Source organism: Podarcis raffonei, chromosome 10 (assembly GCF_027172205.1).
Source record: "Podarcis raffonei isolate rPodRaf1 chromosome 10, rPodRaf1.pri, whole genome shotgun sequence".
In the NCBI taxonomy this organism is placed as follows: Eukaryota; Metazoa; Chordata; class Lepidosauria; order Squamata; family Lacertidae; genus Podarcis; species Podarcis raffonei.
The window spans coordinates 7796350-7821535 of record NC_070611.1 but is presented as its reverse complement, the minus strand read 5'-3'; the positions used below and the strand labels follow the sequence as shown (position 1 = coordinate 7821535).

General features: G+C 41.4%; 1 protein-coding gene across 12 annotated transcripts in view; it reads left to right on the top strand.

Moving 5' to 3' along the window:
- Nucleotides 1-23408, top strand: part of ATXN7L1 (ataxin 7 like 1) — a 75794-nt gene extending 52386 nt beyond the window's left edge. For 6 of the 12 annotated variants that reach the window (XM_053407257.1, XM_053407254.1, XM_053407250.1 and 3 more), the window contains 8 exons: nt 3176-3453; nt 9498-9580; nt 11016-11272; nt 12364-12556; nt 16999-17120; nt 19202-20147; nt 21292-21366; nt 21809-23408. In XM_053407257.1, coding sequence (XP_053263232.1) covers nt 3176-3453; nt 9498-9580; nt 11016-11272; nt 12364-12556; nt 16999-17120; nt 19202-20147; nt 21292-21366; nt 21809-21850 — 1996 coding nt within the window. In that variant the 3' untranslated portion in view covers nt 21851-23408. The other 6 variants (XM_053407253.1, XM_053407249.1, XM_053407258.1 and 3 more) reach the window with 3 other exon arrangements.
- Nucleotides 23409-25186: the final 1778 nt, after the last annotated feature.

Below are 25186 nucleotides of genomic sequence, written 5' to 3'. Positions count from 1 at the left end.
ACCAAACCCTCTGCAGTGCAGGAATATTTTGCCCAGTGTGCGGCTCGAACCCACAACTCTGGAATTAAGAATCTCGTGCTCTACCAACTGAGCTATCCCAATTTGTATTCCGGTTGGCTAGGGTGCCTTTTCACCAATCCCATACGTTCTCAACTGCAGCTTTATCACTAGGCTATCTCTACTCATCCTAATGTCTGGATTATTTGTCCCCCTTTACTGGATTGCAGTTTTAGGTTGTTGTTTTTAAGAGATAGGACCTGCTTCCCGGAATCAGTTGTGGCTTTGACCTTGCAAGTTGGCCTTGCAAGTTTCTTGCAAGTTGCCCAGTTTCAAAACTCAGTCATTGTCCCTTGTACAAAACAAAGTTCTGAATGATTCACTTACCCATGTAGTATATGCCATCATGTTTATTGTAGAGATATACTTTGCTGATACAAGTTAGCTATGAAAGTAACTCCATTATAATTAAATTCCAGCACCCAACAATGGATGCTAAAACACAGCCAGAGCTGGTTTAACCATGTTGATATGATAGAATAGGGCCTCATATGCAGTGATAGCCTGACAGCACTTCTGCTAAGTTTTCTGTGTTGGGCTCCTTTAAAATTCTGTACAGATTGGAACACAGTGAATATTCTCCCATCATGTGACTAAAGGAGCAACAGCCCTCATTTCCAACTGTAGAGAAATTTAAAAACTGGTAAAACACAGGACAGATGCTGCACGTAGAAAATCTTCCATGAATGAAAGAATAGCGTATCGTGACATGGAGAAAGATAATATGGGTTGAAGGCAAAGGAGAGCATATTGATGAGAGACGAGAGAGGCATGGAGCTTCATGGTATCGTTCTGCCTATGCCTGTCTCTGTATTTATACATTTGAAGTACTGAAAACAAGAATAACAAAAAAAAGGAATTGGTATTTTAAAAGAGGGAAAATTGAATACACTTTTCAAATTCTTAAAGCAACCAGGTTAAACATTTCTTACAACAAGCTAACTTTAATGTGAAATTTTACAAAAGGTACTGGCCAGAATTTTGATTGTGAAATATTTTTGGCAATCAAAGATCTTCTCAATGTCCTAATGATGCATGATGATTCCGGCTATTTTGACTTATGGCACATTTACCAAATCTCATACGTGGATGTAAAATCCGTATTGGTTAAACTGTACACTGGGTTTTTAAATGTTTCTGTCTGTTTCAGTGTATTTTCCCTTTTCACCGGGCAGTGTGCAAGGCGGTTAACATAACTGTACTTAAAGCACATCTCTAAATAATAATATAAATAATTAATGATTAATAATAATAATAAGTAAAATATCAGCAAGATAACTATAAAACAGAAAAGCCTTGGTTATAAAGTCTTCGAAATAAGTTAGTTTTAATTTGGCACTGAAATCAACACAAATTATTCACAATGCCAGTGTCTATTGCCATAGTTTTCCATTGGCTAGGCAGTAGGTTTCTGGTCTAACCAGTAAAAGCTGGGGCACCCAAAGAATGGCCTACAATGAAGATCTTAAAAAATGCCAGTTTCCTTTTTTCTTTTTCTCCTGTATCAGCAACATTAGCTGAATGTGTTTTTAGTGTTGTGTGTGAAAGCTACTTCTGAGTTTGACTGAGATCAGAAAGTGAAATTAAGTACAGTGGTACCTCGCAAGACGAATGCCTCGCAAGACGGAAAACTCGCAAGACGAAAGGGTTTTTGGTTTTTTGAGTTGCTTCGCAAGACGATTTTCCCTATGGGCTTGCTTCGCAAGACGGAAACGTCTTGCAAGTTTGTTTCCTTTTTCTTAAAACCGTTAATACAGTTGCGACTTGACTTCGAGGAGCAACTCATAGCACGCGGTGTGGTAGCCTTTTTTGAGGTTTTTGAAGACTTTGGTGATTTTTGAAGCTTTTCCAAAACTTTTCCGAAACCGTGCTTCACAAGACGAAAAAAATCGCAAGACGAAAAAAATCGCGGAGCGAATTAATTTCGTCTTGCGAGGCACCACTGTATGGTAATAATATAATAAAGCAACAAGACTATAATGGAGCGAGGAGAACTTAAAGCTGAGTGCAATGATCCTTCTTGCTTGCTTTGTATACTTCTGCCAGTTCCACTTCAAAATATGTATTTGTCACTATAGTGTCTGAAAACTTTTTTTTAATTAATGAAACACTGAATCTGTTATTATAATACGATCAGTGTACATAGTCTTCTACAGAGTAAAGGTCTCTGTAGTCATAGGACTTACAATTTTGAGAGTCTGAATTTGTGCCCAGTACCACATTTTGCAGTAGTTTGGAACTGAAATACAGGTGGCAATCATTTCGCACAGGGGTTCCATTCTGGTCCTCTATTTCAGAGTCCATTAGATTTATTAAATGCTGTGACAATATTTAAAAGCATGCCATTAAAATCTTTTAAGACTTCTCTTCTGTCTATCAAACACTTTAGTTTGGATGATAAATTTGAAAACGTTAATATTCTTTTGACTCCTTTTATTCCCTGTGATGGGACGTGGGTGGCGCTGTGGGTTAAACCACAAAGCCTAGGACTTGCCGATCAGAAGGTCGGTGGTTCGAATCAGGTGAGCTCCCGTTGCTCGGTCCCTGCTCCTGCCAACCTAGCAGTTCGAAAGCACGTCAAAGTGCAAGTAGATAAATAGGTACCGCTCTGGCAGGAAGGTAAATGGCGTTTCCGTGCGCTGCTTAGTCCTGCTGGCCACATGACCCGGAAGCTGTATGCCGGCTCCCTTGGCCAATAAAATGAGATGAGCGCTGCAACCCCAGAGTCGGTCAATACTGGACCTAATAGTCAGGGGTCCCTTTACCTTTATTCCCTGTGATAGAGGCCTGCACTATACAGCCAGTAAGCCTTATAAATTTACACTATCTCAAGAGTAGGCATAACAATAATCAAAGAGAAAACATTTTTAAAAACAAGTACAGATAGGTTTTTAGAAATACATATATATCCCACCACTTGTATTTTTGTGTTTAGAACTGGCCATTAAGAAAATAGTATGCGCACATGTTAATAAACAGTATAACTAAATGTGCCGGTTTTAGGTTAATTCCAGGGTTAGTGGCTGTAATGTGAAACCAAGTATGGAAGGAAGTTGAGAGACTATGTGTCGCATGGTGCAGAAAACACATCTTGAAGACTTTCTCTTTGGTGTTTCAGTGTCCCTGTTCCTGTAGTCAGTCTAGAGAAAATTCCTAACCTAGTGAAGGCAGATGGTGCCAATGTTAAAATGAACTCTGCAACCACTACCACCAGCTCCAGCTCCTCGGCCTCTTCATCTACCACATCCGCTCCAATTAAATCTGCTTTGACATGTAAATCGGTGCCACCATCGCCAGAAAAGATTTTGAATGGCAAAGGCGTCATAGCTCCATCAATAGACAAGAAACACCAAAATGGCACTAAAAACAGTAACAAGTCTTACAAGAGAGTTTCAGGTAAGTGGCATTGTAGCATGACTTGATGAGATCCCATCACTCTTCGCTAGTAGCGTTTGTTGCTATTTATTATATCCCATAGCTATTATTTACATAATGGTGATCTCGGCCCACATGTCAAATCTGTTTATGCGTCAATACCGAAGCACAACTTCCCTCACACTTTATATTGGTGTTCTGGTATTATTTCTTAATTTTGCAAAACGTAACGTAGGGGATGCGGGTGGCGCTGTGGGTTAAACCACAGAGCCTAGGACTTGCTGATCAGAAGGTTGGCGGTTTGAATCCCTGTGACGGGGTGAGCTCCCGTTGCTCGGTCCCAGCTCCTGCCAACCTAGCAGTTTGAAAGCACGTCAAAGTGCAAGTAGATAAATAGGTACCGCTCTGGCAGGAAGGTAAATGGCATTTCCGTGCGCTGCTCTGGTTCGCCATAAGCTGCTTAGTCATGCTGGCCACGTGACCCGGAAGCTGTACGCCGGCTCCCTCGGCCAATAAAGCGAGATGAGCGCCACAACCCCAGAGTCGGTCACGACTGGACCTAATGGTCAGGGGTCCCTTTACCTAATATAACGTAGGAGAGAACTAAGGAACAAATTCTGTAAAAATCAAACAGGATTATCTCATAAAGGAGGCTGTTGGCTGCTCTTCCCTTCAGCGGTTTTTAAATAAAATGGATTTGGATCTGAATATTGCCTTGCCCCAGTGGAAGGCGGGAACCTCTGGAACTAACCCAGTGTTCCCAAATTTGAACAAGCAAAAAAAAAGCAATTGGTTTGCACAAATGAGAAATGCTACTACTTCTTCTCTCTTGGATAAAGGTAAGTGCCCTTTACTTGTCTCATTTGTCAGCATTCCCTTCATGTGAATATTCATGCCTTTGTTGGAACAAAGGCTTGCTGTAATGACACATAGCTTTGCTCATTGCATTTCAACTGGCAATCATGCACTGTATAAACTACTAACTGTTGACTTATTACTGTACTCCTAAAAACTTAAAGAAGTAAAGATCATTTCATAATAAGAGAGGTTTATAATCAAGATAAAAAAATTGGTTTTCAGGTGGAAAAATCAAAGTTGGAAACAGAATTGTTAGAACCCAATGCTAAGATATGATCAAGAATGTATAATTTGCTGTTGAAATGGAGTACTGAGGAAGAAATGGTAAAATCTGCTATGATTAAATGGGCACAAGATATAGGACACAATATCATGTTTGCTGACTGTGTGCAGTTGTGGACCACTGGGATTAAATTTACGGCATGTAATGCCCTAAGAGAGAATATTATGAAAATGATGTATAGGTGGTACATGACCCCAGCCAAGCTTGCAAAAATATACCACTTGCCCGATAATAAATGTTGGAAATGTAAAGAAATTGAAGGTACATTCTTTCACCTTTGGTGGACATGCCCGAGGATTAAGGCTTTCTGGGAGATGATTTATAATGAAATAAAAAAGGTACTTAAATACACTTTTGTGAAGAAACCAGAGGCCTTCCTCCTGGGCATAGTCAGCCAATTGGTGCCAAAGAAGGATAGAACTTTCTTTATGTATGCTACAGCAGCAGCAAGAATACTCATCGCAAAGCATTGGAAGACACAAGAATTACCCACCTTGGAAGAATGGCAGATGCAAGTAATTGACTATATGGAAATGGCTGAGATGACTGGCAGAATCCGAGATCAGGGAGAAGAGTTGGTGGAAGAAGATTGGAGGAAATTTAAAATTTATTTACAGAAGTACTGTAAAATGTATGAATGCTGATGACATTGAAATAAAATGAAGGGGTTCTAGTAACAAGAGATAAAAATTTGAAATTATAAATTTGGGAGGTAAAATATATAAGGACAAAGTAGTAGGATACAAATTTGCTGAACTAACTGTTAAAAAGGGATATAAAAAAGGGAGGCATGAGGAAGTCAGGAAAATAAGTTAATCAAAGATGAACAATTAGAAAAGAGTGATTTGTGTTTTTTCCTATTCTATTTTTTGTGTGTTGACTGATTTCCCCCCCCCCTTGTTAGGTTAATTGTTTGTATTTTATGTATCGTGAAAGCTTGTATTGTTGTGTTTTATATTTTCCCTGTGTTTTTATTGTTCTATGTTTGGTTGTCTCTTTTTATTGTTAAACTTAATAAAATATTATTATAAAAAAAAAAGATCATTTCATGTGTACTGATGGTGACCAGAAGATAGAACGTCTTCTAATGCAGGAATGCTTGTACAATTCCATTTGGTCCATGATATAGGAAAGAATGTGATTTTTTAAAAAATGTGTTTTGTTTGTTTTCAGCGCTTAAAATCTGGACAATGCATAAAATTTGAAAAGTAAAGATAATCATTGGCTCTGGGCTCGTAGCCATGATAGACTTGAAAGATAAGGAATAGAACAAAGGAATAGAGGGTGGGAAAGGAGGAGTAATCATGGGGCGCTTAGGAAATGATTATTTTCAACGGGTTGGTTTTTTAAAAAGGAAGGAACATAAAGTGGACCTCCGGAGGAAAGGGATAGATTTAAGAAGGAAGGTTAATGGGAGAATGGAGAATGTGGTGGAAGAAGGAGAAATAGGAAAGGTGTAGCGGTCCAAAGGCACGAAGATGCTTGAAAGCAAGAAAGTTAGTGGTAAATCGAGACAAAAGGGAGAATATTCAGAGCAATTCAAGTGAAGAAAGGAACTGAGAGTAGGACAAAGGTCAGAAATAGGAGGACCAGAAAATAGAATCTTATAGTGATGCAAGTCTAGAATTGAGAGTTGTGTGAGCAAGAAAAATAAATGAGAATTAAGAAACATTTGAGGTGAGAAAGCAATGCTGAACAATCAAGTCATCTTTGTTCAAATGTTGGGGGAGAAATGTACACAATGCCTGAGTAAAGTATTAGCGCTTAACATTATGGGAGAGAAACTACAATTCTGGAGAAATTTGTGTGTGCTGAAATGCTAGCTCTTGTACAAAGGAAGTTATCCACTCACCCCCTTTGATTATCCAGCTGCTTTGTGTTATTATGGATCTATGCATGTTGCTTCAAAGCTGCAGTGTCTCTTTGCAATTGGACAAGCCCAACTGGTAACTCCCTAATGAGAGATCAAATAAATGGGAAATGCACAAATATGGATGCTGTCTTTCTAGCAGACAATTCAGATTACTTCGTATATGTATAGTTTTCATTATCTCATTTTAGTGGTTTAGTTCAAAGGCAGCAACAGGGGCATTTGGCTCAAGACTGTGTGCCCTTGTCATTCAGCACTGTGATGCTTCTATGAAATGAGTGAAAAGCTTTCCAGGAAGTTTTATTTTTCTCAAAGAATTGACTTTTAGCAGGCCTGTGCAATAAAAGAACATTGAAAGATTGTATTTGAACATTAATGGTTATTTGGCACGTTTTATTAATATCTTAGAAATACTAAACAGTAATTGGTTTGATAGGTATTTGAATGTACACATTCGTATTAGCATAGTTATATAGATGTTCTTCCCACCATAGCATTAGTCTAATAATAGCAGCTTCCTGTCCTCCTAGACTTTATTATGTGTTGCATAGTACTTGCATCACAGATCTGGCACTCAATTTTGGCCCCAACTTTCATGATTAGGGGGGGTCTCTTCTTAATTTTTTACCATGCATGTGTTTGGATGTTAGTGCAAACAGTGAGAGTCACCTTCTCTTAAAGGTAAAAGTACCCCTGACCGTTAGGTCCAGCCGTGGACGACTCTGGGGTTGTGACACTCATCTCTTCTCTCACTCTGACTTAGTTGTGGGTCTTGACCCACCGGCTGAAGTATAGCTGTAGGTTACTTGAAACGGGTATCTTACAGACTCAAATTTTAATAGGCCGACAGGAGGAGTTCCCCAGTTGTGGAACACTCATCTGAGAATACCTCTCCATGTTTCTCTCAGTTTAAGTGCACTTTACAACATCCTCTGCCCAGGGATGATAGCGAAGAGGCAATGTTGGTTTGATAGTAAAGGCTCTGAGTGGTATGCTATACGGAGTAAATGAATAGTATCCTCTTTCTCAGCATTGGCTGGTCCCCAATTGGAGTATGGTGTTCCGCACTAGGTGCCACAATGAAAGAACTGTGTCAACAAAGAGGAAAAGTTCAGAGGATTCTGTGATGAGGGTGACAGAAGGTCCAGCAGGCAAGTCATATAAGGAAAGGCTGAAGGAGTTGGGTATGTGTAACCGAGACAAGATTAAGGGCAGAACAGTATTTTAAAGAATGTCAGAAAGCAAAGTTGGGAACGTATGTTTACCTCAGTTAGTAAGGGAGCACAATTAAATGACCTGTTAAACATGTAATACCAAACTGTGATCTGGCATTACATGAGCAAGTCTTGGGCTTGCATGTTCCCTTGTCCCTCATTCACTCCAGTTCCCTCACTGACTTCAGTTTTGGGCAAACCATAGCTTGCAATCGCATCCAACTGAGCAAGCTATGGTGTATGCTTTTCTCCTGACATTAAAAATGAAACAAACAAACAAAAAAACCCTTGGTGGAGAAATAGAACAAAATAAACACAAGAAAGATCTTTGTAATTAGTGCATAATTATGCCATATTCAGGAGTGTTTGCAACCATTCGTAAGAGCTAATGCTAGACCTTTAACATGCAGTCTGCCAAAAGTTGCAAGTGGCAAGAAATTCTTATCATATTCTTGGCTGTTAGGTAATAGTAAAAATGACGCATTTTATTGTGGGAAAGTCTTCTGATCCCATAAATTTCACCACTCATGCTTTGATCAGAAATACAGAATCATCTGACCTTTGCAGATTGAGAAAGGGGCATGTCTGTTCTGTTTTTGAATGACATACCTTGAGAGGCACATACTTAAATTTAGTGTTGTGCTTTGTTTAAATGGCAGGATCTAAACGCTGTTCTGTATTAGGGAAACACTTTTTCATGTTTATGATGTCTTTGTGCATGCAGATTGGGTCCAATCCTTGACCTTAAGTGGGGAGCCTATGGCTCTACCTAACGCTAGTTTTCTTCAACTCCCATTGACCAGTACAGGCAGGGATGATGGGAGCCATAGGTGCCAACTCCCTGGCGCCCTGGGGCACCGACAAAAGTCCCCATGAAGGAGCCGGGCACCCACACATTTTGGTGCCAGGGCCATGCACACTGCATGGCACCCAAGGCCCTGGGCACCCACAGTCACTGGGCCAAGCTGGCACTCCTGATGGGAGCTGTAGTAAGACAACATCTGGAAGCTAGAGGTTCCCTATTCCTGGCTCTGTAAAACTTTTTGCCTGGATGGAAGAGTGAACAGGTAAGCTACTGCATGTGAGCTGTTCGAAAACCCTTAGCAGGGCAGATCATGGCCTGTGGGCTTCGTGTTGCCAGCCCTGATCTAGCCCAAGGCAAGTGAAACCAAAACAGGATGACTGGCCATTGCTTTGATCCTAAGAGTAGCCCATACTTTTTTGATAGAGCAGTTAGGACACGCAGCTTGTTTTGTCCAAGCCACAGGAAATGGAGAGAAGGAAAAGAATAGTTTCACATGCCTTCTAACAGGTATGAGAGTTCTTCCATAGCAAGAAGCCTGTAACCTCCATTGATCTGTCTTCCTCCAGGTCTTTCATTACATTTCATATTGAGCTTAGTGAAGTGCTAATAAATCCATCCGTTACACAAGAACAGTATGGAAAGCAGGCCTGCACCAGCTGTTCCCTTTGCTACATTAAATGCTCCGTGTTATGGGATAGGTGATGCTGGTGGGGTCGTTTTCAAGCTTCAGTTCAAGAAGCAGAGCGGAACAGAGAAAGTAGCTTTGTTACTAACTAGATAGGAATCTTGCTAAGTTTCTGTGTGAGAGTGAAGTGTCTGTGAATCTGTTGTCTGCAAGCGTCGTACTTTGATGTAGGTATGCTAAAAACCAGAATGTGTTAAGGAAAAGTACAATATCTTTATATATTTATTCTCATCTGCACCATTAAAGTGTATTTAGTTTTTGTTTCATGTCACTTTAAACATGTTAAGGTTTTTTTTTATAAAAAAGGGAGAAAACCCTCTCACTTTATTACAATTATTATTTTCAAACAGAAAGAGAGTTTGACCCAAATAAACATTGTGGAGTATTGGATCCTGAGACAAAGAAACCCTGCACAAGATCACTCACCTGCAAGGTAGTTTTCTTGTTAATTTAAATATCTATAATGCTTTGCCGTGACTGACATTTTTACTAATGTATAAAGGTCATTCTAATACGTCGTGTATTTTTAAATAGCCAAGAGCAACCCCATATTAAATCAAAAGGGTGATTTGAGCACCGTGGTTATTCGTTGCCAAACATATGAATGAATGAATGAATGAATGAATGAATGAATGAATGAATGAAAACAATAGTTCTGCAGTAGTGCAGTCCTCATTTATGGATAGGCTTTATCTTTTTTTCTTTTCGTAGCTAATGCATAGGGGTTAAGCACTTGATGCTGGATGAAGTGTTGATGGCTGGAGGAGTAAGGGAGGCTGGCAAGGCATTTAATGGCAGGTTTCAGGCATTGGAGTGCAAGGAGGGACAGCAAGAGGAACCAAACAAAAATCCCTTTAAGTGGAGTAAGCATTTCCCTGTCTCTTCTCAGTACTGGGGAGGGCAGAAAGGAGCTTGTCTCATTGCAGGAGCTCCCAAACTCCGGCCTCCAAAGCCCAGACCAACGTTATCTGACCAGGAATATCCAATTTGGTGGTTTCCAATTAAAGGGTTGAAGCACACAAGACATACCTGAGCTGTTTGTCATATGTGACAACTTACTCCCTTAGCTAAAGAAAAGGCCATAATTTAACAGATTACAAAGGGGTAGGGGAGAATAGTAATATTTGCCTTCCCTTTTAAGAAATGTGGAAAAGTCAGGGTGCAGCTGAGTGACTTCAGCATTGCAGCTCCCTTTTCAGAGTAAAGAAAATATTATTTTTGACTGATTGACCCTTTCCACCCAAACTGAGCACCCTTGTCTTTAGGAAATATTGCTTTTTGTAAAGACAAGAACACCTGCTTTCTTTAAAAACAAAAGGAAAATATTCCTTCAACTTTGTTTTGAACGAATTAAAGAGGTTTTTTTTTGGTTTGGTTTTATTCTATTTGTAAACTGCTTTGAGGATTTTTTAAAACTGGCGTATAAATTTTATGACATAAATAATCAATAAACTTGTAGATGAAAAGCTATTGAACATTTATGTTGAAGGTACAGAGAATGCTATTTCCAGGTCTGGTTTGCAATTAATTTACACAATAACATCATGGAACTTATGCTATTTCCTGGATTAATATATTCTAACTGTTTTTATATTCACACCCCCATTTTTTAAAACCACAGTGCTCTGGTTATGCTACTAATGTGTAGAGTGTTTTCATGGAAAGTTTTCTTATCACCAAAATAATGTTTCATTAAACTGTATGTGCCTCCTAGGACAGGTGAACTAACCTTCTATAGAAGAACTGTTTTGTGTTGTCATAAAATCAATGACCAGTCAAATATTTCTAGCTATCTCCTAGATTAATATTTTAATTGATTTTTATATTTACACCCCCCAAATTTTTTTTTCAACTACCCTCTTTTTTAGACTCATTCACTTAATCACCGGCGAGCAGTTCCAGGCCGTAAAAAACAGTTTGACATTCTCTTAGCTGAACACAAAGCTCGATCGCGAGAAAAAGAAGTAGCAAAAGACAAGGAGCATCCGCAATGTATAAGGGAAACTCATCAGCCCCAGCCTGTGCTAGTCCAAGACACTCTGTCAGGAACATCAGTGAACTCTGGGCAAGATCCCAAAGGAACGTCGCCTGCAAAATCAAGACTGCCCAATTCAGCATTTCCTAGGTAAGTGGAAATGGGCACAGGATTCTGGCATTTAGTGAGCAGTGGGCCAAGGGAAATGCCAAATTATGATACGAACAAGCTCAAATTCAGTGGAGTGGATAAATTATGGAAATCATATTTATTTGTGTGTGTGTGAGAGAGAGAGAGAGAGTGAGAGAGAGAGTGTGTATATATCCCTCGTGTGCAGTGCAAAATTTAGAGACTGAGGGATAGTCTCTATTCAGACTCTAGCAAAAACCAGGAACTTGTTTTCCAACTGCTTTCCACAATCAGAGCTTGAAAGTTGCACCTTTTTAATGAAGTAGGAAATGATCATGTTTCACTCTGAATTTCATTCAGAATTCTGCAATTCAGTTCCTGATAAAAGCCCCTGCAGACTTCAAGCCCTTCTACATTTCTGATATAAATGTCATAGTAAATCTACTATACTTCAAAAGCTTCTGTGCTTTCTGTGTAGTGAGGGGATTGAACGTTGCAGCATTTCTCCTTCTCCTTTTCGGTAGGAAATGTCTATTTTCCGATCCAGACTTTCTGTCTAGCAGTAATGCATTTAATGTTTCAATACTAATGGCATTTTGAAGATGGATTTTTGTAAAAGGTTTTTATGTGCATAGTTTATTGAAACGCACACCTCAATCCTATGCACATTTATTCAGAAGTCAGTAACAAAGAATTCAGAGGGACTTACTGCTTACTTAATGTATTTGTAGTACAGGTGACTCTCAACTTCGTGGGGGTTACGTTCAGGAGATAGCGCGGAAAGCCAAATTGTGTATAGTCAAAACACATTGGGTTCAATGGTGGGTGGGATTGCCAACGTCTTTTTTCCTGTAAGCCCATCCCCTTGTAATTTTTTTTTTTTTTTGCAAAGTGTGTAAACTGAATGCACACAAGATAATTGTGTGTAAGTTGTGAGTTAGTTGTATAAGGCTTCCATCATAAACATGCTTAGGATGTAATAAGTTTTATTGAGCATGATGACATTTACTCTGGAGTAAGTATGTGTTGCAGTATCCTACTGTAAGTTTCCTTTTAGCTAGGAAGGTAGTTGTGGAGTTGTGAACCTTGTGTTGGTCATTTTACCCTCTTAGGCCTTCCTCTGCAAACAGCATAAATAGCACTAGTTCTTCAAACCATGGTGGTTATGCTCCAGAACTGCCTCTGCCTTCTATGGGAGGAGATCTGCCTAGCAGATTATCTAGTGACGAGGGCGAAGTGGAGGGATCCGAAGACTCTGAGAAGTTAGACTGTCACTATTCTGGACACCATCCTCGACCTCTTGGGGTATGTCTTTTTATCTCCAGTAACCCTGTTCGTTGCTGACATTTATGACTGGCTGTATACACTTACGAAAGACGTATCTCATTGCTGAAAGCATGTGCGTTATAAAAAAAAACACATCTTATTAACAAACTGGCTGTGTTTGCATGTAATGCTAAACCATGGTTTGCTTAACCTAAGTATGATTTGCCTAAACATTTGAACCTGCTCTGAGCAAGTAACCATGGTTTACATTTTAACAAGCCACCATCTGAACTCATGATTGTTTGGCTTATGAATTGTGGCTTGGTACCATGGTTTGGTTTGAGGAGGAATTAAAGAACCTTTTAATGAGGGTGAAAGAGGAGAGTGCAAAATATGGTCTGAGGCTCAACATCAAAAAAACGAAGATCATGGCCACTGGTCCCATCACCACCTGGCAAATAGAAGGGGAAGAAATGGAGGCAGTGAGAGATTTTACTTTCTTGGGCTCCATGATCACTGCAGATGGTGACAGCAGCCACGAAATTAAAAGACGCCTGCTTCTTGGGAGAAGGGCAATGACAGGCCTAGACAGCATCTTGAGAAGTAGAGACGTCACCTTGCCAACAAAGGTCCGTATAGTTAAAGCCATGGTTTTCCCAGTAGTGATGTATGGAAGTGAGAGCTGGACCATAAAGAAGGCTGATCGCCGAAGAATTGATGCTTTTGAATTATGGTGCTGGAGAAGACTCTTGAGAGTCCCATGGACTGCAAGAAGATCAAACGCATCCATTCTTAATGAAATCAGCCCTGAGTGCTCACTGGAAGGACAGATCCTGAAGCTGAGGCTCCAGTACTTTGGCCACCTCATGAGAAGAGAAGACTCCCTGGAGAAGACACTGATGCTGGGAAAGATGGAGGGCACAAGGAGAAGGGGGCGACAGAGGACGAGATGGTTGGATAGTGTTTTCGAGGTTACCAGCATGAGTTTGACCAAACTGCGGGAGGTAGTGGAGGACAGAGGTGCCTGGCGTGCTCTGGTCCATGGGGTCACGAAGAGTCGGACACGACTAAACGACTAAACAACAACAACAACAACCATGGTTTGTCGGGATGCGGGTGGCACTGTGGGTAAAACCTCAGTGCCTAGGGCTTGCCGATCGCATGGTCGGCGGTTCGAATCCCCGCGGCGGGGTGCACTCCCATCTGTCGGTCCCAGCTCCTGCCCACCTAGCAGTTCGAAAGCACCCCTAAGTGCAAGTAGATAAATAGGTACCGCTTTATAGCGGGAAGGTAAACAGCGTTTCCGTGCGGTGCGCTGGTGCTGGCTCGCCAGAGCAGCTTCGTCACGCTGGCCACGTGACCCGGAAGTGTCTCCGGACAGCGCTGGCCCCCGGCCTCTTAAGTGAGATGGGCACACAACCCTAGAGTCGGACACGACTGGCCCGTACAGGCAGGGGTACCTTTACCTTTACCTTACCATGATTTGTCATTACACCCAAACCTAAGATCCTGGAGTAACCTTGGTTTGTTTGAGCACCAGCCATTCACCAAAGTACAGAGGCAAGGCTGTCGGAAAGTGAAGCTACTCCCCAGGCTAAATGACCTGTGCTGGGTTCTTTTCCAGAAGTAGCCCTCTCTCTTCATACTGACTTTCTCCACCCAACTCTTCCATGGCATGTCCTCATTTACTTTGTAATTCATAATTGAAGGCAAGGGTGAGTGAGGAACCAGGGAACCTCCAGATGGTGCTGGTGTTCCATCACCCCTCACAACTGACCATGTTGTCTGGGCAGATGGGAGCTGGAGTTCAACAATGTTGGAGGTTCTCAGGTTCTCCATCCCTGATCTGAGGTCTCCCAAGTTGGTGAGCTGCCCTGCCCAATCCTGCTCAGACTTTGTATGCCAATGTCAGTCTACCATTGCATTGCTACAGAGCAGTCAGTCATGTTGAATGATACAGACCACAAGCTGTGAACGTGCAGATAATAATAATAATAATAATAATAATAATAATAATAATAATAATTTTTATTTATACCCCGCCCTCCCCTACCAAGGCCGGGCTCAGAGCGGCTTACAAGCAATAATAAAAACAAGATGAATGATTACAACTTAAAAACAAAATTAAAATACAACATTAAAATATTGAAACATTGAAATATTAAAAATGTAGCCTCATCGCAGGAGGAGAAGGAAAAGAAAAAAGAAAGAGAGGGAGGGAATCAAATTGGCTCCAAGCCAAAGGCCAGGCGGAACAACTCTGTCTTACAGGCCCTGAGGAAAGAAATCAGATCCTGCAGGGCCCTGGTCTCATGAGACAGAGCGTTCCACCAGGCCGGAGCCAGTGTTGAAAAGGCCCTGGCTCTGGTTGAGGCTAATCTAACTTCCTTAGGGCCCGGGACCACTAGGGTGTTGCTATTTATGGACCTTGAGGCTCTCCTTAGATATAATTGCTTCTATCCTTAGTGATGTTAAAGAAGGGACATAGATTTGTATTTCAGGTAGAAGGCAGCCCATTAATACTGAAAAACAACTGAATGTAAGATGGCCTCAGGTGAGACTTGAAATTCCACCTAGTGATTGAAGGCAGAAATTGCTGTTCATTTGCAGACGCTCCTGGACCACAATTCACTCTGTGACCAGTTCTGTTTCTGGCTTCACCTTGAGTGGTTGTTGAGCACGCACTTTACCTCCTTCCTTCAATTTAGGTGTATTTTTACTCATTTGTTCCCTTCTTGGTTTGTGTATATGGAGCCCATCTAGATGCCTATTTTCCATTAAACTCACTCTCTCTTTCTCTGTCATATCAGTTTGTCTGTCCATTCCCTAGGCTAGTTCCTGAGGTTTCCCCGCTTTTCCATTCCTACCTTTTGCCTTTAAATAGTAATAATAAAAGAGCCCTTTGTCACCTGTGTCCATTTTCATCTTTTTCCTGCTCCACAGAAGCCCTTCCCTTTGTGAAGATTGTGCCCCCAGTCGTTCTTCCTTCTCTGTCTCCAGCAGACCTGTCGTGCCCCAGACTTCTTGTTTTGTTGTTGTTTAGTTGTTTAGTCGTTTAGTCGTGTCCGACTTTTCTTGACCTCCTGGACCAGAGCACGCCAGGCCCTCCTGTCTTCCACTGCCTCCCTCACTTTGGTCAGACTCATGTTTGTAGCTTCGAGAACACTGTCCAACCATCTCGTCCTCTGTCGTCCCCTTCTCCTTGTGCCCTCCATCTTTCCCAACATCAGGGTCTTTTCCAGGGAGTCTTCTCTTGTTTAGCTCCAAGCAAAGTGTTTTGCAGCAATTAGGAAAAAGCAGAAGAAAAATTACCTGTGCTTCCTTAAATGATGCACACAGCTCTCTTGCCAAACCAGAAGGCTGTGTTTTGGCCTCTGTGGTTAATGTAGATGCAAGTGACTCCTGCCGCTCCCAGCTTGAGGATGATTTGGTGAAGCATCACCTTTGGGATCATGAATGTGCCCCAGGAGATTTCAGCGTCCCCATCTGATGCCCATCTCTCCCACTGGGTTGAAGGAAAGAGGAGCCAGGAGCAGCAGTGTGTGTCTTTTGCCTTATTGCCACTGGTCTTGTGTTCTGTTCTCTGTATGGCTTGTCATAAAAGAACCAGCCATATGGTTCAATTGATACCCTGAAGCTTCCGCAAATGAAACCACTTCCTGACTTCAACCAGTAGGTGGAACTCAAGGCCCACCTGAGGTCATCTCTAGATGTATTTAGAACAGGCATAGGCAAACTCGGCCCTCCAGATGTTTTGGGACTACAGCACCCATCATCCCTGACCACTGGTCCTGTTAGCTAGGGATGATGGGAGTTGTAGTCCCAAAACACCTGGAGGGCCGTGTTTGCCTATGCCTGATTTAGAAGAATGATTTCACAGTTAAGTCCAAAGATCCTCAACTAATTTGCAATCTTGGTTCCCTATAGTATACCCTGAAGCTCTTCTGAGTTCATGAATATCTTTTGTTTTAGCGTATTTGTGTGAAATTCCTTGTCTCATTTAATCTAATAGTAGATTATACTTTTTTACCAGTAGATGACCTAGGAGCAAAAGTAAGATAATGGCTATTATAAAGCTAATAACAGCCTCTAAAATTGTAGTATTTAAGGCTGTAGCTATTGCAAATGCAAATGTTAATGTAATTTGTGGCTTCTCCCATGTTGTGTTTTGTGATGACTTGCATCTTACTAGAGGATGCATGCACAGCAAGCCAGAGACCGCAATATATATATATTTTTTTATGGCAGCATAAATTGAGGGATGTGAGTTGCAGATACCAAAAGTGATATACATCCAAATCACCTGAAAATAAAATCAAGTTTTGGGGTAAAAGGAGAAAGCCATAGGTATTTACTAATGCAATTATTTTCACTAGACTCAAACAGATAGCATTTTTAAACTTCTGTAGTCAATGTATTGATCAGCAGCATCCTTTGATTTCTGCAAGGTCCCTATATCTTTTCCCCTTTATCTTTTCCAGTTTTGTTCATTTGGAAGTCATTTGATGGGAAGAGGTTACTATGTGTTTGATAGAAGATGGGATCGTTTTCGACTAGCACTGAATTCCATGCTAGAAAGACACTTAAACTCACAGATGTGGAGGTAAGTAAACAGCTTCTGCTTTCATGTTATCCTACAGGTCTAAGAGTGGGGTATGAGAGCAGAAAAAAATGCCAAAGTATTTCACATCTGTCACCTCAAAGGAGTTTTTTTGGGGGGGGAAGCGGGTAAGCCCCATGCTGCATATAATTGATCACAACACACAGTGCATGCACCTATTTTGAATGGCAATGCTCATCAACTTTGGGGGGCCAGCCCCCTCAAATACATTATTTTGGGGGAGGGGCTGAAGGGACCTTGGTCCCAAATGTTGGTTCCTATGGCCCCTTTGGTTTCAGATAGTACATGGATGTTGTTGTTGTTTAGTCGTTTAGTCGTGTCCGACTCTTCGTGACCCCCTGGACCAGAGCACGCCAGGCACTCCTGTCTTCCACTGCCTCCCGCAGTTTGGTCAAACTCATGCTGGTAGCTTCGAGAACACTGTCCAACCATCTCGTCCTCTGTCATCCCCTTCTCCTTGTGCCCTTCTTCCAGTGAGCACTCAGGGCTGAATTCCTTCAGAATGGATAGGTTTGATCTTCTTGCAGTCCATGGGACATGGATAGACGAGTTTAAAAAGCCCGGGACACAGATTTTCATGGCCCTCTAGAGTCTAACGGCTGTGGTGGTTCATTTACCAGAATTAATGTATTTTGTGTTAGCTCTGGAAGTGAATATACTCAATTCTAACTAAACTCAAAAAAAACCACGACTGTAGAGGTAGAAAAGGTGCAGAAACAATCGAGAGGTTTAGAAGACCTTCTTCATTGGGAAAGGTTAGAATGTTTGGAGTTTAGTTTTGCTTTGTTTTAACCAGGAAAAAATGTGGATGAGAGACATAACAGGTTTATACCATTATGGATAGTATTCAGAAGTGGATCAAGAGAAGTTCTATACTCAACTCAACCAGCTTGATTGGCCTGACAGATTCAGGGCAGCCCCCCTCCCCAAAAGAGAAGTATTCTGCAAAATCTATTCAGTGTCATTGCCACAATCTGTGGTGATATCCACTGGCAGAGATGGCTTTAAAGGGATTTATACCAATTAATAAGCCTCTCAGAGGCTATTTGTCTTGATGGCTAAATGAAGCCTCCACTGTGACCATAGGATAGAAAATTGCCAGAAGATCTTGTGCCTCTTCCTGGTTTGCTGTGTGACCCCCACAGGGCCCGGGCCGTTAAAAGCAAACTCTGCAAACTTCTGAAGATTGGGGTTGTGATTGCCATTTGCAATGTCTTGAAATTGGATATTGTCACTTGTAACATTTGCCTGAAGGAACATGGCTCACTTGTTCTTTAGTGGTAATTTATTGATGACCGCCCCAAGACCTCCGGGTATAGGGCGGAATATAAATTCAATAAATAATAATGATAATAACAATGAGGTACAATAGTTGGAACTTTGGGGGTCAGACTTGGTACATACTCTTCTGTTAACTTTGCATATCCCAATACTAATTGGTTGTTAATGTTTATGATAGTCCTTCTATATTTGAAGTTATTTGGATTGCAGAAGATTGTCTGGTGAATTCAAGGAACTTGCCTGGTAGAGGGAGGGAGGGCTGGGGGAGGCGTGAACAACATCTCCCATCCCCTGCAGTGTCTCCTGATGATGGCAGGAGAATGGGGGAAATAGGACTTAACCGCTTAGGAAACCTACTCTGACACATGAGTGGATCAGGCCCAGTTCTGTGTATGATTTGAGTACTAACAACACAACTGTGGTGTTACTTCTTTTTGAGAACCCAGATTAAACTCAATTGATCGAAGTAAGTTTAGAAGCGTTCCTGATTAACTGGTAAGTAGAAAAGAATGGAAGGAAATTTCACATAAGACGGCTGGACGGGGAAGGTGGGAGAACATACGTGATTGAGTGGCATACACCCTCAGTCCAGTGTGAAGTAAGAGGAGGCCCAGTTGCAAGAATCTGGAAATAAATCCCAAAATGTAATGAATTGGAACTGGTAAATTAAAACTATCCAATAATTATTATTTGTGTGTGTGTGTTTATTGCTCAGTCCTTGTAGCGAGCTGAGTTAGGAGGTGCCCGAACCTCAAAGTATTTCTTTTTCTTTCCTGTTACAGGAAAATCCCTCCTGCGGTGGATAGTCCGATGCCCTCTCCAGCAGCACATATCTCCACCCCTTTTCCAGCATCGGTTTTGCAACCTTTCAGCAACCCTAGTGCAGTGTATATTCCTTCGGCGCCCGTCAGTTCAAGAATACCTTCTTCCTACTTGATGACTTCTGCCATGTTGTCCAACGCGGCTTTTGTGACTGCATCGGATACAAATTCCATTATGTCGCACACTACGGCGTTCCCTCACGTGGCTGCCAGCCTGAGTATTATAGACTCGACATTTAAGACCCCGTCGGCCATGTCACCTGTGCCAGCGGTTATCCCTCCCCCATCCCACAAGCCATCCAAAACGAAAACCAGCAAATCCTCAAAAGTCAGAGATCTCTCGTGCCGCGGTGATGAGTCTTCTAGCAACAAAAAGAAAAGGCCGCCCTCTTCTTCTTCCTCGCTGTCTTTGCAGACTTCCTCGTCCCCCTCCTCTTCCTTTTCAGGGTCTCACAAAAAGAACTGCGTCTTGAACCCCAGCTCGACCTTGAACTCTTATCAGGCCACATCTTCCTATAACAGTCTGTCTGTGCACAATGCAAACAATGGAACAACCCCACTCAGTGCCAAATCGGAGCCCTCAGGAGGACGGACTTCGTTATCAAGTAGCTCAGCAGACTCGGTCAAACACATGAGCATCGTAGTAAACAGTATTGACTCTTCCGGTTTGTCTGTGCCCTCCCTCCTTCACCATGCAGGGGACCACTCCCTAACAGCACACAACGCCGTGTCCTCTCTCCCCCTTTGTTTTGATAAATCGGAAGGGAAGAAACGCAAAAACTCTAGTTCTAGTAGCAAAGCCTGTAAAATCACTAAAATGCCTGGTATGAATAGCGTTCACAAAAAGAGCACTGCCAACCTTATTCCTACGGTGCCAGATACTCCAAACAGCTCCATCTCTCGGCAGGTAAGGGTTTCACGGGTCTGTCGGGTCTTGTTTCCCTGACTTGGCAGGGGCAAAGCAGCCTGGTGGATGTATTAGGATGCCCACAGTGGTGAACCGCTGAGGGAGCACCCAGTCAGCCTCCTGTCCAAATGTAATGCACAACTCCAGCCAGCCTCCGTTGGCCTGTGAGGGAGCAATGAGGTTGAAGAAAGGTTGCATCTCCCGTTCCGCTCCTGGCTGCAGAGGCAACTTCCTGGTTTCTTATACCACAGTTACTCAGCGGTCAGCCCCAAACATTTCCCAGGATAGCCTGACATCTGCATGATACATTACTGAAAATGAGAGCCATGTGTTCCATATTGCTTTTAAATGAGATTATGTTAATAGGGAGGGACGCGGGTGGCGCTGTGGGTAAAAGCCTCAGCGCCTAGGGCTTGCCGATCGAAAGGTCGGCGGTTCGAATCCCCGCGGGGGGGTGCGCTCCCGCTGCTCGGTCCCAGCGCCTGCCAACCTAGCAGTTCGAAAGCACCCCCGGGTGCAAGTAGATAAATAGGGACCGCTTACCAGCGGGAAGGTAAACGGCGTTTCCGTGTGCAGCTCTGGCTCGTCAGAGCAGCGATGTCACGCTGGCCACGTGACCTGGAAGTGTCTGTGGACAGCGCTGGCCCCCGGCCTCTTGAGTGAGATGGGCGCACAACCCCAGAGTCTGTCAAGACTGGCCCGTACGGGCAGGGGTACCTTTACCTTTATGTTAATAGGGAGTTAAATCATGGGTAGGCAAACTAAGGCCCGGGGGCCGGATCCGGCCCAATCGCCTTCTAAATCCAGCCCGCGGAAGGTCTGGGAATCAGTATGTTTTTACATGAGTAGAATGTGTCCATTTATTTAAAATGCATCTCTGGGTTATTTGTGGGGTCGGCCTGGTGTTTTTACATGAGTAGAATGTGTGCTTTTATTTAAAATGCATCTCTGGGTTATTCATGGGGCATAGGAATTTGTTCATTCCCCCCAAAAAATATTGTCTGGCCCCCCACAAAGTCTGAGGGACAGTGGACCGGCCCCCTGCTGAAAAAGTTTGCAAAAGATTTTGAGAGTACGCTTGCTTTTACGGCAGTTCTATATGGTTTCTGCATCTTGCCTTCTGAATACTGTTTGTACCTTACAGATTGGAAAAAATAGCAGTGTAGCTTTGTCTCAGTCCAGTCCTTCAAGTACACCGAACCCAGTGCACAACAAACAAGTGAGTTGCAGTTTACAAATTTTCCTGAAGTGGTTATATAACCAGTTTGTTGACCAGTGATTTTAATATAAACCACTGAAGCTAATCTTGCTGCACATGTTTACTGCATTATAATAAGTACTGTAATGACTTAATGCAGGCTTCTAAAAAGCCACTCATCTCTGTCTGGCAAGTCAGAATTCTGCCTAGCCAACTGTCGGGAAGGTTCTGTAAACTGGAAGTATGTTGGGTTTTGGGGTGATACCTAGAACCTCTGGTTTGAACATGAATTACTCAGTTTAGTGGGTTGATGCAAAATGTGGAGTTCCGACTGCAAAAGGACTGCAAAACTTTGGCACCAGCTTGGAGGGTATCCCAAATTTTGGGGTTTGGAGTTAATTAAGTTCATGTAGTGGAGCAAAATGTTGCACTGTTTTACAATCAACTCTTATCTTTCTTCCAGAAGACGTTAAACCGGACTGGTAGGATAAGGACTCTTCCGTAACAAGGAAAAGCAACCAGCCTATAATCTCTTCTCGTTTTAGCAGCCCTACTCTGGTTTCTTATTTTATTTTCTGTCTCCTGCAGATAAAATTTACTTAATATTTTTGGTGGGTTTTTTAAAAAAAAAACAAATGTTTTTAAATCTACATAAAACTGTGGCATATTTCAGTTCCTCAATACACATTGGCCTCTGATCTGTGCAATCTGGTTTGATTCGGATTCAAGCTTTTAAAAGCAAATTGTTGCATTTCCCCCTTTTTGTTTCTTGCAACAAATGACAGCAGTGAACATTCCGAAATAATGCAATGTGTGGTTATATTATATTTAAAACTCCCCTTCATTGTATAAAATTTACAGTAACTTCTGTATTTATTATTGTCCTAGTGCATTTCTCAGCAGTAACTAACAACTGTGTGGCCATAAGTTTCACTGACATTGTTCAGTGGGTTCAGTGTGCAGCACCTCTTGTTGATTGGTATTCCTGATCTGCTCAATGTACTGAAGGGTTTATTCAATTTGTTCCCAGTGAGATTAATAGGAGCGCCATGTGAAAATTTCCTCACTTGTAGATGGCAGAGCCACAAAGAATCTACTGTTTTCCTTAATGAAACAATTTGTTCTTTGAAAAGACAGGAGCTGAGCAGACTGAATTTGTATCAGTTAGAATTGCACTGACAATGTTTTACAGGAATTACTGCTTTAAAAAAATAATAAAGGTAGATTTTGAAATCAGGAACTTAATAATACTAGGGTACTGCAAAATTACTACAGAGCAGTTAATTTTTATTTCTACAGTGTTAAAAGTGCACTTAAATGCTGGTTTATTTACATCTCAAGGGGGTAAGAAGCCGTTTACTTTTTGGGGGGTGGAAGGCTTAAGGAAATTTTTAAAGTTTATACAATGTTTAACAATTGTAAACATGGCTAGGCCCTTTGGGGGGAAATTAGAAGATATTCTTAAAGTAAAATTTTATAGTGTTAATTTTGTAATTTATGTTTTGCTATACTTGGGAAGTGACAGGAATAGTTTCATGAACAATATGAAACTTAGGAAAGTTTTAAGCAATGCTTATATTTTTCATGTACTTTTGAGTTATGGTTTTATTGTACATTTCTTCAGACTGAAAAAAAAGTGTACATATCTTTGTTATTTTTGCACAATTTTTGTCTTCAGTTGTAGGAACAGAGCCTTGTTGACTTTTTTATATATATTAAAAAAAAACCTAATTTATTTTGTGTTGTATAACTGCAGGAGTTTTAAAATCTCAGTAAGAAAACACCATCTGATAAGTGAACTGCTGTTTTCTACTTCTAGAGGGGAAACGGGTGGCGAGATTCAGTGGCTGCTTCTGAGAATTAATGTCACTTAGTGACCGAAGGAACAATTCAGTCGTGTTAAGAATTCCTTAGCTCTTAACATGCATCTGTTATGTAAGAAGCTGGACTGGGGAGTGTTCTTTGCTGCTTATTTATGTATCCTTTTATTTTCAGTGGCATTGGTCTGAAAGCATTTTGGAAACCAAGTAAAAACCTCATACTTTTTTTATCCCCTGCATTTTTTTAAAAAATCACCAATTGATTTTATACGTGCTAAAATGTCCAGCCTGAAAAGTGAAATGCAGTGGGGTTTTTTTTAAAAAAATGGATTTGAACTGGACCAGCCTATAATGTTTTATTAGTGTAGCATTCATTCAACAGTTGCTTTTCCTTTTTCTTCCTCCCACCTTTGCCTGAAGACTTTGTGATTCGTTTCCAGCAATAGAGGCTCAGCTTTGGTTGTTACACATACGCAATGCATAGGCCCTTCAGCCATATTAAAAAAAACAAAAGCGACTTGGATAACTTGTATGCCTTCTTTTGTATCAATGTTAACAATTGTACATAGTGCTGATCAACCTTTGTAGAGAATAGTTTATACAGCATATTCTATTACTGCTGATTCTCAGTGAACTATTGTTTGGAAAAAAGAAAATTTTCTATTTACACCTTATATTTTGTTATGCTGTTGGCCCATGGCACTTTAACAAAACTCTGTGGGTTTTGCATAGCTGGTCAGTCATGGGGAATATTAACTGTTGCACAGAAATGACTTTGCACCTCCTGTATTGTTCTTTCCTACTACAGATTTTAGAATCTTTTTCCAGAAGACTTTTGAAGAAAGCATGTCCAATCATTCTAAAAGAAAATGCCATATGTGTACAGTCAGTTTCTTTTCTACAAGCCCATATTTTGTAACACTAAGTATTTTCATTCTTTGTTCTGCACCTTTTATGTATTAGCAGTATCAGAAAGAGCCCATTCCATGCTTGTGAAAATTGTGTCGGAACTAAGGTGTAAATAATAAAACTTTATGGCTTACAGTTTTGAAAAAAGAACAAACGTGTATCTGACTGATACTGCCACAGTTCAACATCAGGCCTGGAGATATTCTCTAGGGAGCGATTGTATTTCTCTTGTTTTGGGGTTACATTTTGTTTTTGCTTTATTATTATTATTATTATTGTTATTATTTTTTGTAACATGGCTTTGTAAATAAAATAATTTATATGTTTGTAAGAAATAAGTGAAGCGTTTTTATTAGCTTTTGAAGGAAAGTTACCTTTGGGGAACTTTTTTCTGTTTCATGCAGTGTCAAGCAGTGCTTCTCTTACCTCATTTTGTCACTGTTGTAAATACAAGGCAATCACTTAGGATTGGGGTTCACTCTAAAATGTCACCACATTGATCCAGCAAGGTCCAGCCCACATGAAGAAGTAGGTTTCTGTGGGGATTTTCATCCCCACTCCTTTCCACTTAAGAGGCGGTGGCTGCTGGGATAGGTGGGTTGGAATATGGGGAGTCCACAATTCATAGCTTGTTCAGATGGTTCTGGCCCCAAGATGAAGAATTTCAAGCTCAGGAGCAGATAGTACATTCACAGGTCAAGTGTTTTGATCTCTTCGTGGTAGACTCAGAGACACCTTAGTCAAGAGTGGTGCTCTAGTCTACATCCTTAATATTAGGACCTGATCCATTTTGAAGAAGGGAAGACACACAATGTTCTTCCTGCCATCGCACAGACTCAAGAAAACAGTAACCCCAAGGAAGCAAAAGATATACATACCTTGTTCTTAGCCAACCATCTTTGGAGACACTTGGCTGGAGAGGACAGCTGTAATTTAAACCAGTGGTGTCCAAACTTTTTTCAAAGAGGGCCAGATTTGATGAAGTGAAGGGCCATGAGGGCCGACCAAAAGACCAACCAAAGTTGTTGACCTTTCTTTAGGATTGAAGTTGTTGAGTTTTTTTCATTCCCACCCCTTGTTTGTTGAGGGTTTTTTAGGATTTTACCTCAGGA